The 19,741-nt window shown below is 31.9% G+C and overlaps 1 protein-coding gene across 2 annotated transcripts; it reads right to left on the bottom strand.

The window, feature by feature from the left end:
• Positions 1 to 13,012: 13,012 nt before the first annotated feature.
• LOC129887086 (probable boron transporter 2) lies at positions 13,013 to 17,053 on the bottom strand. Of its 2 annotated transcripts, XM_055962041.1 has the most exons (13): positions 16,860 to 17,053; positions 16,495 to 16,698; positions 16,334 to 16,416; positions 15,863 to 16,055; positions 15,648 to 15,786; positions 15,401 to 15,566; positions 15,127 to 15,293; positions 14,866 to 15,039; positions 14,650 to 14,745; positions 14,428 to 14,565; positions 13,996 to 14,318; positions 13,642 to 13,909; positions 13,013 to 13,559 (listed from the first exon to the last, which is right to left on the bottom strand). In XM_055962041.1, the coding sequence occupies exons 2-13, from the start codon at positions 16,596 to 16,598 to the stop codon at positions 13,245 to 13,247; spliced, it is 2,166 nt and encodes a 721-aa protein (XP_055818016.1). In that variant the 5' UTR covers positions 16,599 to 16,698; positions 16,860 to 17,053; the 3' UTR covers positions 13,013 to 13,244. The 2 variants fall into 2 exon arrangements, with proteins under 2 accessions (XP_055818016.1, XP_055818017.1); XM_055962042.1 differs by having other exon boundaries at positions 13,996 to 14,315; positions 16,495 to 17,052.
• Positions 17,054 to 19,741: the final 2,688 nt, after the last annotated feature.

Genomic DNA, 19,741 nt, shown 5'->3' on the forward strand with positions numbered 1-19,741 from the left:
CTATGCTTGCTGCTTTTCCTGCCCACTTATGAATTCTCTGATTCTCTCCCTTTTGCTTTTTCATTTGTAAAAGTTCTACAGTTAGGGTGTGTGAGTTAAGCATTTTTTATTGAATGGTTGGTCACAATTATGAGAGTAGAGAAAATAAGCTTTATAAGTGACATTATATTCTAGTCGATCTTTCAACACACTCAGACCCGGAGATAATATAGTGGCATTGAATTTATTTGAATCAATTACTTTCAATGCAAAACATAAATTTATATTAAAAATACATTACAATAGCAATAAATAATAGATTTGAACTCATAATTAATTTTAGAAATACAATGAATTCAATGCTAAAAACCTTAAAAATTGAATTCATAAAACCTAAATCATAAATACACGCCTAATTCTACACCAACCCCCCATAGCACCCACGTCCGCCTTCACCAGTTTCTCTAGATATATTTTAAATGTAAATGCTTCTGATACAATATTCAACTTAATTACCAATAAACACAAGAAAATAAGTTTAATTTCTTAAAAAAATATTTCTTATAATTTTTTTTCTAGGAAAAACATTTTTCTTCATACAAACACACCCTTAGTATTTTTCCATGTCTCATTTTATATGATGGTATTTAACTCAATATGAAATTTAAAAAATATATAATTTATAATTTTAAAAATAATGTGTATTTATGCGATTATAAATTATCTTATTGAAAATAATAAAAAAATTTAAAATTATATTATTCGTAAAATAAGTATAATATTCTTTTCTTAATAATTTATGAAAAATGTCATACAACGAATAGAGTAATATTTTCTTGCATAAGAAATATGAACCATTTTAGAAAGTAGAGTTGCCCTTGCCTCCCTCAGCTTTTTTGTACTTCCCTTTTAAGCTACACATTTTTTAACTATAGCAAGTAGGGAGTGTATTTATTCAGCTTTCTGGGTACTTTATTATTATACTGTTATATTGGTAGAAAAAATCAAATCAGACCCATTCTTGTAACAGTGCAACGTTGTTTGCACCTTGCTTCTCCCATTTTACTTTTGAAGCACACTTTAAAAGTTCGTGTAAAGTTTTCTCACAGTGGAATGAATTAAATTTCTTTATCCTTAAAGGCGTGGATCGGTCGGTTCGATTTTAAGTATTATCGATTCGATTATTGATTTTCGATTTGTAAATACGTTTAATCGACAACCAAATCAATAATATATTTGTTACCTGTTTTTGGCGGATCAATTTTTGATTTAACCAATAAGAAAATGCTTGCTTTCAAAACAAATATGCGACTTCTCAAATAATTTGACGTGATACATGCATACAACGAAACAAGCAAATCAGATGTTCGTTTTGTGAATACTCACAATTCACAACTCTAGCTGTCGCCTAACCCTTATATTGTTGTTGTCGTTGTAAACCGTAGCTTCAGTCGTTCTTAATACTTTAGATTTTGACGTTGTGAACCTAAAGTAATATTAAAGCCTAAAACAATGTGAGTTGTGAATTGTGTAGGCTACTGATAGTTTGATATAGTGATTATTTTACTATTTTTTATTTGATACTCTGATATTTTTGTATGAGTAAAAATTAAGATAGTAAATTATTATAGTCTTAATGGGTTTTTAAGAACTTTTTTTATTGTTTTTTCTATTGCTTCCCGAACATGTTCCATGCAATTTTTTTCATGTATCAATATGTATAAATGGTGTATAAACATGTACATATGATGTACAAATGGTTAAATAGTGTATATGTACTATATCGATATTATATAATTAGTGTACAAACATGTATTGAAATTGTATAAATGGTGTGTAAACTTTTATTGATCTTGTATAAATGGTGTATACACGTGTATATATATATATATATATATATATATATATATAGTGTATAAATGTGTATCAATATTATATAAACGATATATAAATGTGTATTTATATATATCAATATTATATAAGCAATTATATAATCCAAATGAAAATAAATAGAGTCACCAGGATTTTCGTCTTTCTAGTTCCGAAGTCTTTTAATCTAGACTAACTTAAAATCTCATTTAGATAGTGTCAAATTTTAGATATAAACTTCTCTGAATATTTCAAATCTTTTGATATGTTATTTATCCGAAACGGATTACGTTTGCGGCATTTTAAAGAAGAAGAAGAGTGAACTGAAGTGCTGCAAAGACTTAATTGTATTTGATAATTAATTTGGTCAAGCGTTCATTTGACGAAGTTGCCAAATTTGCGGTAATTATCCCTTGAAATTATGTGATTAGCTCTATCTCAAATGTTAGGCCTAGAGACACAGCACTCAGCCCCCAAAAATATGTAGAGACACTAGCAGCCCAAATAATGATTACGACTTTTTCTTTTCTGGTGGTTGCAACTTATGTATCGACGTTAGTATGGGCTTATTCTTCCACCTTAAGTAGCATTATAAGGAGTTAATTCCTTGAGAGAAAATTTCGAAAACAACTAAGACTAGAAATAATATCAGGCTCCTTAGCTTTAATTTGCTTAATTATAATTCATAGCTACATGTTAGAAGGAGAGAGAGACGAGTGAGATTGAGAGAGGAAGGAGAGAGGCAAGGGATATTTGGAAGAGAGAGGCGCGAGATATAATTGATTGTATATCTGATCGATTATTGTATCACCAATACAATTAATACAATGGATTTGTATAAAAAACTAGCTACCAGAAGGAGGAGAGAAACGAGCCAGATTGGGAGAGGTGAGTGAGATCTAGAGAGAGAGAGGAGAGAAGCGAGAGACACACAATTAATTTGTATATCTGATTGATAATTATATATCTTACCGATAATTGTATCATGAATACAATTGATACAATTGTTGTATCAATGAATACAGTTGTATCAAAAACTATTGTATTCAATTCGTTGATGCAAATCAATTGCATCAAGTACATGAATGAATACAATTTGTATTGACGAATATATTTGTATTAACAATTATCGTTGTTGTAATTTGTAACAAATTATATTTGTATTATGTGCATTTATGTTCATTTGTTGCCTTGTGTATAATATTTATGTGTTACTATTTGTATTTGTGTCATTAACTGTTACTATTTGTATTTGTATTGGAGAGAGGGGGGGGGGGGGAAGAGGAGAGAGAGAGAGTGCAGAGAGAGTCATGAGAGGAGAGAGAGGGAGAAAGGGAGAGAGGAGAGAGAAATTTGCTATAAAATTCTAACTATAGCGACAAATTGTAATTTATACTATAGTTATCTATATTTATAAGATAATTTTTTTTAATTTATGTGTATATATTTAACATTGAACCCCCTGAGCATAAGCCAAAGAACTAGCTCAGTGGCAAAGGGGGTTCAATATTTTGCCTTAGCTTGTCTCAGCTCTCCGGTTTGATTCCTAATAAGCACATTTTTTTTTTCTGATGTTAGGTAATAAAATGCTGAACCCCCTTCATAAAATTTCTAATTCCGCCACTGTATATCACATGTGTCTTCTTATGTTATTTTTCCATTCCTTAAATGATCCCTCAACATCATAAAATTATCCAACAAAGTTTTTTTTCTTTCGATAAAGTCATTCAAATTAATACATTTACATAAAAAGTAAGAATGACTAGCGTTTGATCATAAATTTTCAAATATTTTTGAAAGTTCAAATTTGAATGAAGTTTGGATGACCATTGATTTTCAAACCAAGCTCAATGGCTTTGATAGAACTTCTAGAGTTCAAAGAAGAATCAGATAAAGAGTAAAGAGAGAAGAGGTAAATTTCATTCAAAAGCTTAACTTGAATTGTTACAGAGAATAATCTTTTATAGACAATGCATTTCTACCTAATCTTAACCAACTAACTTAATCAGTTTAGACTTTTAATTAGGGCGGTACAAAGCAAACCGATAAACCGCACCAAACTAATAAATCGAACTAAATCGGAAAAAAAACTCGATTAGTGGTTTGGTTTGATTTAGTTTGGTGTTTGGAAAAAAAACCCGACCATTATAGGGTTGGTTTGGTTTTAACTAAAAAAAGTCAAACCGAACTCAAACCGACCCGATTATAGATATACTACTTTTAAATTATGTTATACATAAAAATATTTATTAAAATATAATTTATAAATATTTTTTTAAAATTTTTCATAATTTTTGTTTTATTTCTTACATTTAGATTTGGATTTGAGAAGTCCATCTAAGTAATATACAAAAAAATCCATCTTATAAAGTTATATTATAAAGTTAAAACTTCAAATAGTGTTCTGTCTCCATCTTATATGTTGATATTTTGTACTAGAACTCTTTTTAAGAAGTTTTTTATTAGATACTATGAAAAACCCAAGAAACCCAAAAAACCCGAGAAAATTGATATCGAAAAACCCGACTTTTATTGATTTGGTTTGGTTTATAGATTTAATAACCCGACACAAATGGTTTGGTTTGGTTTGTAAAAAATTCGAACCAACTCGGTCCATGTACACCCCTACTTTTAATAACGTTAACAGTTTTTCTAACAACCTAACAGAAAGGACTAAACTGCCCTTGATGAGCATTTTATCTAAACAAAATTGCTCCAAGAGATTTCAAATTCGAATTAGCAATTGTAATAATTAAGTTTGGTGTTGACCGTGTCATTGTTATTTTTCGGAACATTTTCTCTTGATTATGCTTTTCATCAAAACACAATGAGGTTTGTAACTATCCACGAAAGTTTCAAAACTTCACTATACCTGTGGTTGTTTGGTATTCGAGATAAAATTCATAATTATTTTATTTTGCGTTTGACTAGGGTTATTAATTAGTTTTGAAATTACTTATCCATCCATTTATAATGATGAAATTAATAAGTTATTTCATATATATGATGGAATAACTAATTCAATGAAATATCCCTATTCATGGGATAACTTTGTTTGTCTCATCCCCATATCAAATGACCCTCCTAGTGTTAAATGTTCTTGGTTTTGACATATACTAAATTTGTTCCGATTTTGATAAATTCATAATAAGAATTCCTTTATTCTTACTATTCAACTAGTGGAGTGTTAATCGAGTGAGAAATTTAAGGAGAGTTAAAAGAGTTGCTAATTAAGAGAAATAGACTTGAGGTACGTAGTAATGAAATATGGTAGGAGTATTATTAGATGGTTATTTACATGGAATTTAAAAAGAAAAGACAAAAAGAGAAATCTAAGAACAAAAATAAGACAAGTGGGGTTGCTCGAAACTTAAACACCCTCTACCTCCAATTTCCAATGTTGTCACGAAAGATTAAAAAGGATGAAAACTCTTTGGGAGAGATTTTTTTTTTTTAAAAAGGATAAAATTAATAAAGAAAAGTCTTTTAAGAAGACCAAGACTTGGAGGGAGATATGCCGTACCATGTTGTTAGTGGGGCTTTGACATGTTATGTACGTACGTTGTGCAGCAGCGCGGAAGGAACCACGAAATTGCACAAAAATTGAACCTTTTTTTCCTATGGTCGTGCAATATGAATATTTATTAGTAGTTAGTAACTGTACGTGCAATATGAATATCAAATTAATATGAAAATTTCTGAGAGCAAGAAAAGGAAAGAGTGCCCAGAATTTGATGATGAAGATGAAGAGAAGATGGACAAGTTCTATGAACTCATAAGAAACTTCAAAGATCATGCTTCACAATTGGTCTTTAATAGTCTTACCAAAATGCCCAAAAATACTGAGACTACGCAACAGGAATTAGTAGAAAAAATGGAGCTCAAGAAGGCGAAAACTGATGATGATAAGGGAAAGAAGGATGATAAAAGCACAAGTCCTTCTCAGGCATTTACGCGTTCTTCCTCGGCTCACACTACTAGAAATTCTCCAAATTCAGACGGAACAAACCTTGATGTTAATGTGATGAGTGGTTATAAGGTTCAAAGAGTCTCAGGTAATCAAATTCATGACGAGACACAGGGTTTAGACCTTAATCTTTCTCTTTAATTAGTCGTAAGTATAATTTATCGTTTCTATCATGTTTATTGAAAGTTGCAATAAATGTAAGAGGGGGTGGAGTTTCTCTGGCTTAGGTACTAATAGTATATTATATGCTCCGTATTTTTCAATTAATCCAGAAGAAAAAAGGTTGATTAAGGAGAATTAAAAGAACACGCACAACTATATTGTAGTACTATGTTGAAAAGACGAATTCAACATTTTAAGCTTGTTATATGGAGCATATCAACTATTTAATTACTTTGTGATAATTGGTTTGAAATTAAATTTAGTGAGTTGAAGGCAATTGGTGTTGCCTGCAACATATACATCAGTACTAACTTCATTTGAATTCGATATTTTTGAAATGGAACATAAATTTCTTGTGTCAAATTTTAATAAATACTAGATATGCCCATAATTGATAAACGTGAAGAATCTTAAAGAGTGAATCCATAGTTCAAAACTTCAAATTTTGAATCCGTTTCTTAAAACTGGGGCAATTGTTGCATTGTTGCTCTCGGATATTGAACGAGCATATATATAATATATACTAATGGCATTAATTGTGTTCGTAAATTCTGAAAATTACTTAGTATTATCATTTTAATTTTAGATGAAAGTGATTACAGTCATGAACGATATAATCCAAATGACTCTAAATGAATTCTATCAAATATAAAATATTCAGATTTCAGAAGCGGATGCAAAATTGATGCATTGAATTTATCTCAACCCAATACGTACTTTCAATCTATGAAAACAATAGTAATATTTAAACCGATAAAGATTAAATTCTGAATCTGTTCGATTTACAAATGCAGAGTGTTATTCTTCCAGACATCGTTAACAAACCGCATAGAACAACATCTTAACGGTATTTGGATCCGGACTTCAAACATTGGGCTTTTTATGATGCGGGCTTTTAACTATTTTTCTCGCTCTACGGTCCAATATGGACAACAACTTTTTCCGGCAAATCTTACTTTTTTGGAAAAATCACCTAATTACACTCCTTATTTACTATATTTTTCATTATTTCTATTCTTTTTAAAAAAAAATTAAAAATCTCTTCTTTCCATCCAGATACATTAATTCAGTAATACAGATACATTAATTCAGCAATCCGGATACATTAATTCTGATTCATAAATTATCTCTATATTCAATGTATCATACTTTAAATATTACATGCTGATACATAAAAATTCTAATTAATGTATCTAAATTATTGAATTAATGTATCCGAATTACTGAATTAATGTATCTAGATTATCATGTTTTTAAGGAATTTCTGTAAATTGAAAAAGGGTAGGGAAAAATGTAATTAGCCTTCTACACAATGTGATTCCTAAAAAATCTACTACTTTTTTTTTCTCTCTTTCTGATTTATTTTCTTAAACTGATAATGGTTAGTCAAAGAATTATTTTTAGGGCTAGTTTTAAATATATACTATAAAAAAATTAGATTACAATAAATATAGCTATGTTTGATTTATATAAAAAAAAATAGCCAAAAGTCATAGAAAGTATACACCGACTATACAATATAACTTGCCAAAAGTCAAAGAAAGTATACATTGACTATACAATATAACTTGCCAAAAGTCATAGAAAGTATACACTGACAATACAATATAACTTATTTATACATGAGTGATACATTGACCATACGTTATGATACACTCAAAAAGTTGAATATAGCTTAACTATATATGAAGTATACACTAACTATACCGGAAAAGGGCCTAAAATGCCCTGAACTATTTAAATTGGTACAAAACTACCCTCCATCCACCTTTTGACTCATACCCTCGGTGTCAGTCTTTTTGCTCAAAAATACCCTTATTTCTAACGGTTCACACTCATTAAGTGGATGAGAGGACAATATTTACCAAATCCCATAGTTTAAGGGCATTTTATGCCCTAATTCATTAAAATAATTTGAAATTACTTAATATATGAGCTCTAGTAAGATTGACCTGATTTTAAATTCCATGGTAAAATCAACTTTCCCTCCTCTTTATTTTCTCTCTCTTAAACTTGTTCTTGGATCTTGTCCATCATTTTAAATTTTAATTTTTTTAAACTTATGGCAAAAAAAAGATAAAAAAAATAATGAGAACATTCATATAGAAATAATTAATTCAACAGAAGATAATTTAATAGCATCTTTTTTGTGTGTGTATCCAAAATTCAAAATAAACGAATAAAAAATATTTTTTTCTCCTATCCCCATCCCTACCCCACCATGATAATAATATAAATTAAAAGAATATGAACATATAGGTTCATTTCAAGTTTTGATACTCTCAATCCTAATTAAGAATAGAGATTTAAAAAAAATAGGGATGGACAAGACAATTGGATAATTAATAGAAAATTTTAGTTAATAAAAATAATATTTTTTTTAATTAGATGGACATTTAGATGTGAATATTAGATGGATCCCCAGTTATGAGTTGAGTTATAATAAATTGGGTATTAATTTAAATATCATGAAATTAATAATTTTTTGAATATTATTTTCAAGTGTATCAGGTCAAAATATGAATTATATGTGATTTGTTTTATTTGTTTGAGAAATGTTTAAATTTGGACGAATCAGATTAGGCAACGTAGTAAAAAAACAAATTTAATAATTTTACTTTAGGAAAGTTGTTAAAAATGAGGGCAAATATGAGCCACAGGATTTATATCGAGGATATTTTTGAGCTAAAAAGTTAATGTCGGGGGTATTTGGGGGCCGAAAGGTGGATGGATGATAGTTTTGTACCAATTCGAATAGTTAAGGGGCATTTTAGACCCTTCTCCGCTAACAATACATGAATTATACATTGATATTCAATCTCGATCAACTCAAAATTACCTCTAAACAGTCCAAAATTTTACGGGAAAAGGGATTTAAGAAATTAGTCTAGACAGAAAAAAGGAGTTTCTGAGAAATTCATGCTTCAACTTGAGTAGATTTGTTTTTCCCGAAACTTATATTTAATGACGTTAAGTTGGTAATTTGTTAGTCAATTGAGGTACTTTCCACTCTCATGTTTCTATTTATCTTACATATATACCAAGCAGTACTAATTTTTTTCCTATATATACACCTAGTAAATTCAATATGGGTGAGACTTAAAAGTAATTTACAAGCTTCCTTTCTCAAAAATAAGCTGCTAGGTTCAAATCGTTTTCCACTTGCTATAAACTAGATAACTATTACTCCTTCTGTCCCTATTGGTGTACTTTTTGATTAGATAAGAAATTTAAAAAAGAAACACTTTGAACATTATAGTCCAAAACAAATTTTAAATAAGTTGTGTGATGATTGAAGCTAAACATCATTTTAAAATTGACCCATACAATTTTAGTGGATTGAATTAAGTGTGATGGATCAATAAAATGGTTAATTAAAATAGATATCATTTTATTTCTTAAAAAATTAATTTAAAATTAAAATTTTATTTCAGCAAATTTTAATTAAAAAATTATTACCATTGACCGGAGGACTTTTTAAGTGAAATAATGACTATTGCTATAAATCTTGATTAGTTAATAGAACTCCATTTTGGTTCAAGAACTTCTGCTCAATTTTAAGCTGTTTAACTTTTGGGCATTTCTTCAGCAGTACTCAAGAGCTAATTATTATTATTCAAAGACACGTCATGATTATTACAATGTGGTCTAAAAGAAGTCAATATTGAAATAAAGGTGCGTCACAAATCAAAACACACAAAAAATATAATTAGCTAGAAGAAAGATAAGATGCATTGGAGGGGCCATGTATTGTTGAAATGACAGGTTCCATCTTTGTGAATTTTCATGCTTCATACACATCACTAGAAAGTAGAGTCCAAAATATATTATACTAGGAATTAGCTATTTATTATTTTTAAGGATATATTCTTAATTTCCATTATTTTTTAAACTTATTTTGGAGCGTGGGATATCTCTCACTATATACCACGTCCAAGTCCTCTCAAAATCGATTCTTACCCTCCTTATTCAAGTCCGCTTTTGGTTATATGTACAAATTTTAAAGTTATAAAAAATAAATTACAATCACAAATAAAATATGGAGAAACATAATTTTATTGATAAACACAATATGAGTACAAATTTATTTGTTCCCTTGATTCTTCTCTTCGAATTTCTCCATGATTCGAGGATCGTTAGTGACGTATTTCTAGAATCAAAATTATTTGAATTTGATCTCCATCGTGATTCGAGGGCCGTTAGTGACGTATTTCTTGAACTATGTAGGATGATTTGAACTTGATCACCATGAAAGAATTTGTGGATCTTCTTGAATTATTTGATTATCAAGAAAAGTTTGACATATATTTCATAAAAATGTAAAATTTTCGAAATGCCTTTTCAAGGGAATAAAGTAGCATCCAAAAAACTCATACTTAAATAGAACTCATTTTGTAGAGTCCTATAAAATTTCGATGTCTACAAACGTAAGCACTAATGATGTTCAAAAGTAATTATAAGTCTTCCAATAATTTGCTTAATCTCTTCATCTTCATCATGATTATCATATCACTCACCCTCCTAATCTCATTACAATGTATTTAATTTAATTTTTTAGAATATATATACTACGACTGTAGTTGCATGCAAATATTACTAGCTAGATAGGATCACTAATTAGTACTTAGTAGTAGAGTAGAGAGTAGTGCTTTCATAAATTAATCAATTGGTGTCATTACCTTGTATAGTAAATTTTTGAGGACAAGACTAGCTAGGTAGTCAATACGGACCTCATGGTTATGAACGACTGTGAATAAATTTTCACCTGACTCTTTGTCTCTTTGGTGCTTTCAGAGTAATGGTCTTTTTCAATCTTTCACTCTTTAATATTATTCCCTCAGATAGGCCAAAAACAGAACACAAATCATGAAAATTATTAAACCGTGATCCGCAAAGTTTCCCACTTATATTTTAAAGTCAAATGCAAATAAAACCACAAATTTCCCCTTTGCTTGTCCCATATGCTTTCTCAAATTCAATTCTATCCTTTGCTTTTCTTCAAGCATTCATAATGACTACTTAGCTTTATTTCTTTTTCTATATGCTTGGGTTATATTCAACTCACCCCTTTTATCACAAATCATGCATTCCACTGTTGACTCATAAAAATTGAAACAGGGTCTTGGACACATCATGATGATCAATCTAGAAACAAGCCCTTTGACCACACAATGTTTGTCATTAGTTCCACATGTTCAAATCAAGTTTCTAACCTCATAGATGATCAGGTGCTCTGAATTTCATGAACAATGGCTGCTCATAATATGGCCATAAGAATGTAGTACGTGTGTCACCTACCTCACTAAATTCTCCTTTTACCCACAATTAATTTTGACTGATATGATATGAGCTTAAATGAATAAATGTGAAATTATATAATGGACTCAACTTGTTTAGGATTAAGGCGTGATTGTTGTCGTAATCCGGATTTAGATGTAGATGATTGATATATTACATCGACAACAACATATCCAAAATGATTCCACGGGTGGAGTGTATGCAGATCTTATTCTTATCTTGTGTGAGGTAGAAAAGTTGTTTCTGCTAAACCATCGACTCAAAAAATGTTTTACAAAAGGAAAAATAATCATAAGGGTAACCCTAGTTAAAAAAAAACAGTAGTAATACAGTTTGAAGAATAGATAGTAGGAGAATCTTAGTTGCTTAGTTGGTTGGCTACCTGATCTCCCGCTTTGTTGGTTAGGGTTTGATCCCCCATATTGTAATCCCCATTTTTCCTTCCCCTACCCCCAATAAAGAAAAAGAAGAATAAGATAGTAATATAATACTCCCTTTCTTAAAATAAGTTTCACTTTAACTAGAAATTCAACTATACCATTATTGTAGAGAACTGTTTTTTCTTAATAGTACTTAATTTTTAAGAAACATATACTAATAGGAGTAACTTAATAATTATATCTTACCTTTATATTTTTTCTTAATAGAGGTGAAATGAGTTAAAGTGACATTTATTTTTGGACGAAGGGAGTAATATTAATAATGATACCGATAAGTAGGAAGATGGAGCAAACAAGTGCTATAAGCTAGAACCATGCTTTCCCACAGGAAAGGGAAAATTGTCCGACTACCTAATAATCATCTATCCTAATCCCCGACCTCCATACTTTTAGAGTCATGTCCTGAGTGAGTTAAAGATGATTCATGTCATGTCTAATTACTTCAGCCCAATTCTTTCTCAATCTACCTCTACCCTTCCTTACACTTATCATTGTCAACATCTCGCACCTTTGCAGTGGGGTATTTGTGTTCCTACTCTTTACATGCCTAAACTATCTCAACTTCGCTTTTCGTATCTTATCCACCACTGAGGTCACTGCTACCTTACCCCCTATATCATCGTTCCTAATTTTATCTTTTCTATGGTGTGCCCCACATTCATCTAAGTATTCTCATCTATGCAACACTCATCTTTTGAACGTATGAATTCTTGACTGGTCAATATCACGCCCCATAAAACATAGTTGATTTAACAACCACTCCATTGAACTTACCTTTAAGTATTGGTGACATCTTCTTATCACATAGTACACTAAATGCGAGCCTTCATTTTACCTTCTCCACTCCAATATGATCAACATGTGACATCCTCGTTGATCTCCCCATTTTCTTGGATTATTGACCCAATGCACTTGAAGCTTTCTCTCATGATGATGAACTGTGTATCAATCCTCACTTTCACATGTATTACTAAACTTGCACTCTATGTCCTCAGTCTTAATTAATCCTGCTCAATCCAAAACCTTTAGACTCTGGGGTCTATCTCTAAGCCTCTGGTCTATCATTAGTCGATAGCATATCTCTCCAATCAATACGCTCTCATCTGCAAAGTTGATTGATAATATGTTACGTGCAATTAATCTCAACTCTAAATGATGGAGTTTCTTGACATTGTTACACCAATTCTTACCATAAAGGATGTAGTGTTGTCTTTTCTTCAAGATGAGTGTTTCACTTTCCAATCAGCGATTAAGATGAGTTGAAAGGAGATTTTGTGCAATATTGTACAAGAAAATATGGATAAATACATTTCAGCTGCTATTATTAATCATATCTCTGCAGTACAAGAAAATATGAACAAAATACTTATCAACTATTATCACTATAAGAGATCAATACACGGCTAATGTTACAAGTACAGTTCCAATTAATGCATCGATTAAAATGCAGTAAAATGGAGATAATCAAATGAAAATACAAAACTTAAGGCATATTAAACTAGCTTAGTCTTAAGATATCAATTGTCTCTTTAGTCTGTAGGAGTTGATGTCCGAGGACTCGTGCCCAAATTGGATGGTTTTGTTTCTCCAGTCCTTGGACTGAACGTCCCCCTTCCGCCAGAAAGGGGACTTTGTTGGCCTCTCAGTTTGTTAATCTGTGGACTATATGCTTTTTCTGGTATTCGCGGGCTCTGAAGGAGCTTGGTATCTCTTATTGGAGTTGCTGTTGAACTTGTGATCTTAGGACTGTTAATGCGCTTGACCTCGCCCCTGCTTCTAGTGATCATCTCATCTAAAATCTCCCCGCTTTCTGCATAGGAAGGTCTTGAACCAAATTCACCCTCCTGCATGGTTCAATATTAGTCCTCAAATCTTCAAATTAATCAAATTACAACCAAAGATCAGATTACTGAAAAGGGGATTTACCATAGGAAGATTGAATGGAACGGCGGGTGACTCTTCATAATCTGCTGCATCTAAATCTTGAAGGTGTGCCCCTTTGAAAAACCTAGGCAATATGTATTGTCTCACAGGAACCAAAAGCATGATCAAGAGAGGGAAAAGAAGCCCGGCGATTGGAACCCATGTAATGCCAAAGCAAGCAAACAAGTAGAGTGTTTGGAATAATGTGAATGCCACTATGCTCTTGAAAGGAACAGTTTCTACAAAAGTGGCATGATAGTCCTCTAGAACTCTGCAACCAAGATTCATCATTTTGTTAAGGAAATTCCTTTGAAAAGCTAAATTTTAATAAAAGGCGTTTTAGAAAGGGTTAATTACTTGTATCTTCTGCTTGGTGCAGTGAATAACAGTAATATTCTCTCCCAAAATTGATTTCCTGGCAGGCTTTCAATGGCCATGTACGCGAAATATCCCCACAGTACTGAGGTTGGAATCATTCTGAGAACTGGCATAGCAGCAACACATCCCCCTACCATAGTGGCTTGAAGCAAGTTACTAACGCGCTGTTCTTTCACTTCGACAGGCAACAAATCATCAATTTCCTTCTCAATGTCGAAAACTGTTTCATCAACTGGGGCATTAATGTGTCCCATGCTTGACGCTAACTGAATTGTTGATTCTTTTAACTCCTTCAGACCCTGCTAAGTTAAGGAAATCAAGTTGTTAAATGAGCTAAACTGAAAATATTGGTAAAAATATGCAGGACTGTAAGCTAAGAACCATAAATCAGTAAAGAGGCATGTCGCATACTCTAGCTGATGGTTCCTGGTAAATCAGAGGAGTTTGCATCTGTTGATACGCTTCCTGCATATTCCCATATAGTTGTCCCAAGCTTGAATTTTTCTGCATACTTTTGCGTGCTGTGTCGACTAGTCTGTTACGGAGCAACTGCATAACAAGTATATATATTGGTTGTGTGACAATTTAGAGAAGAACAAATGTGAAGTAGTTTCACTTAAGATAGAACTTTACTTGGTGCTTAAGAGTAGCCAGACTTTTTGTATGCATTGGGGATTGTGGGATCACACCGTTTGATGGAGGGATACCAACAAGGCCGCACATTAGTGTCTGTCACGAAGAATCACAAAGCAGAATATCACGAAACAAGTTAAAGGAAACATATATGTGGAAGGTGGATGCAGAATATGGAACCCAAAGCTATGTGTAGTAAAATGAATTTTCGCATACCAAGAACCCCAAAAGAAGCAAATCATAATGGAAAGATGATGGCTTTCTAAGATTGAACTCTTTCTGCTGAGCCAATTGGGAGGCTACACTATGATCAAAATAGTAAAGCACAGCAATCATTGTTGCAGGAACAAAAGCACCAAGTATGTAGAGAACTGGAACATTTAGCATGTCCTGCAGATGACCAGAATATCAAGTTAGTCGTCCACGAGGCCGGAAATTAGAGAGTAATTGATATCAGATAGAGGAAGAAACATATGCCTTGATAACAGTCCAATTCTCATAAGCACCAGGTGACCATGGATTTGGGCTGACAAGGCGTCTTGGAATTCTTTCAGGAACACTTTCAGATGGTATATAAGAAACTGCTGTCCAGACTACAACCATAAGTGGCACACCGTAGTCTGCAATAAGACTACGAAGCCAACCTGTCGAAGGCAAGCAAAATTTTAACTCATCCAAGTCCAAAGTTGTCAATTTGGAACCAAAATATAAAAAATATAGTTCATTGTGTGATTGCATAATTTGTGCTTACCTGTTCCATATCGCCATGATCTTGCTTTTCGGCTTTTCAAAGCAGTTAGCAGTAGACCAAATGAGAGAACCAACGCGAACATTCCATTAGCAAATCTCCACGAAGGCATGAACTCAGTTAAATGAGGATTATCTCTTTTTGGAACACGAAACTCTTCTACCAGGCCCTAAAATGATAACCAGAAAGGATCAATAAAAGTAACGCCTCTTGGTGTTAATTATTAGTACTAGTACAATATTTTACTTACTTTAATAGCTTGCTGCATGAAGAGCATTGCAATAAGCATACCAAATAGTTCCCCAGCCAAACGGGTAAACCTATTAATAATGGAGCAAGCTCCTAAAATTGACAATAAGAAAAGCAAAATTGCAGTCCAGACGCATACCCTGAAAAAAATCGCTATGATTAGACTAAATGTTGATTCATTTTTGGACAAGGGAAAACAAAAGAATTAGCACTCACCAACCAGTCCAAGCAAGAAAGAGACCAGGACCCAAATCAGGTCTCTGTTTAGCAAAGTTGAACATGAATGTGTACATTATTACAGTTGGTTCAGCAACTCCTAAGATCAACAAAGGTTGACCACCAATGATGGAATGTATAATTCCACAAATTGCAGTGGATGCTAATGTTTGAACAGCAGTTAAAATTCCATCTGCAAGTGTTAACTTTGAGTTAGAATTTCCAAGTTGATAAATGACAAGGCTTACAACTATAACTACAAAGTACGCCTCAATCCCAAGCAAGTTGAGGTCAGCTATATGAATCTTCAGTATCTATGTCGCGTCATTTAAGCCCGTCTCAAATCAATACTATACTCCACTAATTTCTCTAGCGCTTAAAGTTATTCTCTAAAAATCCTAGAAGACTAATTGATATCACTTGTATAGACTTATTTTTCGCTAAAGTCTGCATTGGATATAAATGAAGTACCAGTATTTCTCTCCAGTTGTTCGCCGAATGAAATCACTGGAATTGCTGAGGCAAAGAATATGTATGTTGTGGGTGCCAAGATCCTGAAAATTGGTTCAAAAGGAAATCAAGAATGTGGTAAAAATTGGTTCTTTGATTGTACAACATGTGAACAATGATACCTGAAACCAGCCTTGATCCCACTGGTCCAATCTTGCTTGTAGCATAACAGACGTCCATGGAGATCATTCTTGATTCCGCGAAAAGGCACAAATGTTTCTTCCATAAGAGCAGGTATATGAATTTACTAGACAATGGTAAATCAAGTCTCTTCTTAACTTACAGAAGTTGTATTCTAAGTTAGCGAATTTGATTAGAATTTTGTCCTGGAAAAGAAGTGGCAACAAGTTTAGAAAAGACCATTTTGGTAGCAATTGGCCATTTTCTTGGCCATAATCGGTTATGGGGAACTTCAAAAGTAAAAAAAAAAAAAAACAATGCTGAAAAAAGGAGGAGATCAAAATAAGAAACAATATAGCAGATTTACATGATGCAACAAGTAAACAGTGAAACAAAGTATAAATCAAGAGAATAGCTCCTCGAGATTTCAAATGTTGGGGGTGGAATTATTAATGGTTTTAATTAAGGGAAGGAAAGAAATGTGAGGGCGCTAAGAAGAATGTGCAGAAATATGCCAATATATATAGAGAACAAAAATAGAGAAAGCTAGAGAGACAGGGAGAGGGGGAGGAGGTTTGTGCAGTCGTGGAGCTCACCGACCTCAACTACGCTTGCAATCATATTGTTATATGAACCATCGCGACGCAACACAATAGGAATTATCGTCTTATAATTTTTTATAAAGGGTTCAAAAGATTAAGAGAGAAGTATTGAAAACATCTATGAACTTGAAGCAAATTCTTAATTTTGTCTTTGAACTATTGACAAGTCTTAAAAACACCCCTCAACTTAGACACAGCCTTGATCTATCACATGTCATAGCAAGTGGTCTCAAATTCTTTTAAGAGCACAAGACTCTTAATAAAAAAAACCGAGAAAAGTATTGAAAATAACCCTAAACTTGACGAGAATTTATCGGTGTATTTCACTCATGACGAGAATTTATCGGTGTTTTTAAAGTTGTCAATAATTTGGGAATGAAATAATAATTCTCACCGAATTTAAGAATATTTTCAATACTTCTATTTAATATAAATAAATAAATAACCAAAAAAATTCAATGTCTATTATAATACATAAAAAATAATTTTAAATATTTATAAATAATATAATTTTCGATTCTTTGCCCCACCTAGCTCTGCGGTGTGGGGGTGAAAGAGGATATTCAGATTCGTTAGTGTCAGTCTGTCACTGTTGTAGGCTTGGTCAGCAGAATCAGCACATACTTCCGAATAAGGCGCATAGTCAAAGCAAATAGAATAGCAGTAAACAACCCTATTGGGCAGAGAGCACCAAAATAAACATAATAATTCGCTGTCTCAAAACAAGAAAAATTACTTCTACTCCATTTTAAAAATGCTTGCCCCAAAGGATGTGTTGGCAGTGAAGAAATTTTTTTCCATCCGCGAGTTTTACGAGCGACATCTCATATTGATTGTCTGATCTTCTCCACTCTTTAACACACTCCATGCTTATCCCCGATCTATTTCAACACGGCAACACTCCTATCTTCTATCTTCTACTTTTATAGTGCTTGTCTAATTTATGGATAAATATTTTTAGAGTTTTTTTTATATATATACACACATTTTAAAAGAAAATATTTATATAGAAAAAAACATTTTTCTTCCTACTAAACACACACAAAAATTACAATGAAATTGCCTCACTTTATCATCTACTTTAAAGTTTAAATTAGCCAAGTCAAATGGGCTCTAAATGGCATGGCGGTCATTAGGACGTGTTCCGAAATCAAAAGGGAAAGTAAATGGGGCAAATGCATGCCAACTAAATTAAAACTATTGGAAAAGTGTGACAACTAATGATTACTTTACGTAAAACAATTTAAACAAAATATGCCAATTATATATATTGATATATATAGTACTATTTAATTATGACAGCAAACTACAGGTTTGTTATATATAGGATCAACATATCTCTAAAGAACATTAAGAGCCCGTTTGGATGGGCTTTAAGTTAGTCAAAATCAACTTAAAGCCCCTTTTTAGCTTTTGAACGTGTTTGACTAATGCTAACTTTAAGTCATAAAGTTCTTAAAGTCAGTCAAAAATGAAAAGTTAGGATTCCTAACTTTTTTTCCTAAGTTCTTAAAGTCATTTTCTTTGATCATTGAAATTACTTTTATATCCCTTATATTTTAACTAAATTCCCAAACTACCTTTTTTATTCTTTTAACCCTAAAATTCACATCATTTTCCTCATTTAAGCACTTTTATCCAAATATTTATAAAAATAACTTTCAGCACTTCAAAGTTCTAAAAGCACTTCATATATAAAAGTTATTTTTTTAAGTCCATTCAAACGGGCTCTAAATCTATTTATATTTAAAGAGATGAATGTACAATGCATCGTGAATTTTTGGCAACTTCAGATTCTCATATTGAAAATGAGGAGTGATGAGGTTATTGAATTGTAACTTAATCAAGAGATCTCGGTTTTGAGTTCGGAATAAAAATAATCTTATTGCAGTGTACGATCCGAATTCAATCGGAACTTCAATGCGGACTTTCGACACTGAGTGAAATTTTTTATTTATTTTTTTGAAAAAAACTTAACATTTTTTGGAGTCATTCCTTCCTCACCAACTTAGCTTAATTTGTTGCTTAATTTACTATTATTAATTTTAACATCAAAGTGGACTTAGTTAACTGTAACTTTGTCACAATCACTTATATCTACGTTATAAATTGGATCAATTCTTTGAGCAAAAAGAAAGGAAAATTTATGGACCATCCTCATCATCTCAACTCCATAGGAACTAAGAGATCACTCCAAGAACACCTTTGGCATGCCAGGATTATACGCCTATCATAAAACTTTGTACAATAAGCGGAACGCATTAATTAGCTATCTGTTCTTAGAATTAAATTAACTTAACTCTGATAATTAGAACTTAATGAAGAATAAATCAATGAGTGACTTATCAAAAGATAAATTTAATCTTCAAATAAAATTAATCAATTTTAATCCTTGTTTATTAGCTTCTCGTGTTGTATTTTCTTGAGTAAATACTTTTGTTCTCTTTGTTTCTCTCGAACGCAAAGGAGATATCTAAGTTGTACATACTACATATACATCTTTATAGGAATACACAGTTTTACCAAAAAATCAATTTTAATAAATCAACAATAATTGTATTTAATTATCCTTTGGTATAATCTTGCAAATGTCAAGAATTTTTTTTCTTGAAATATTTAAAATTATGAAAGGAGACAATATATTATA

The sequence above is a fragment of the Solanum dulcamara genome, chromosome 4, assembly GCF_947179165.1.
Source record: "Solanum dulcamara chromosome 4, daSolDulc1.2, whole genome shotgun sequence".
Lineage (NCBI taxonomy): Eukaryota > Viridiplantae > Streptophyta > Magnoliopsida > Solanales > Solanaceae > Solanum > Solanum dulcamara.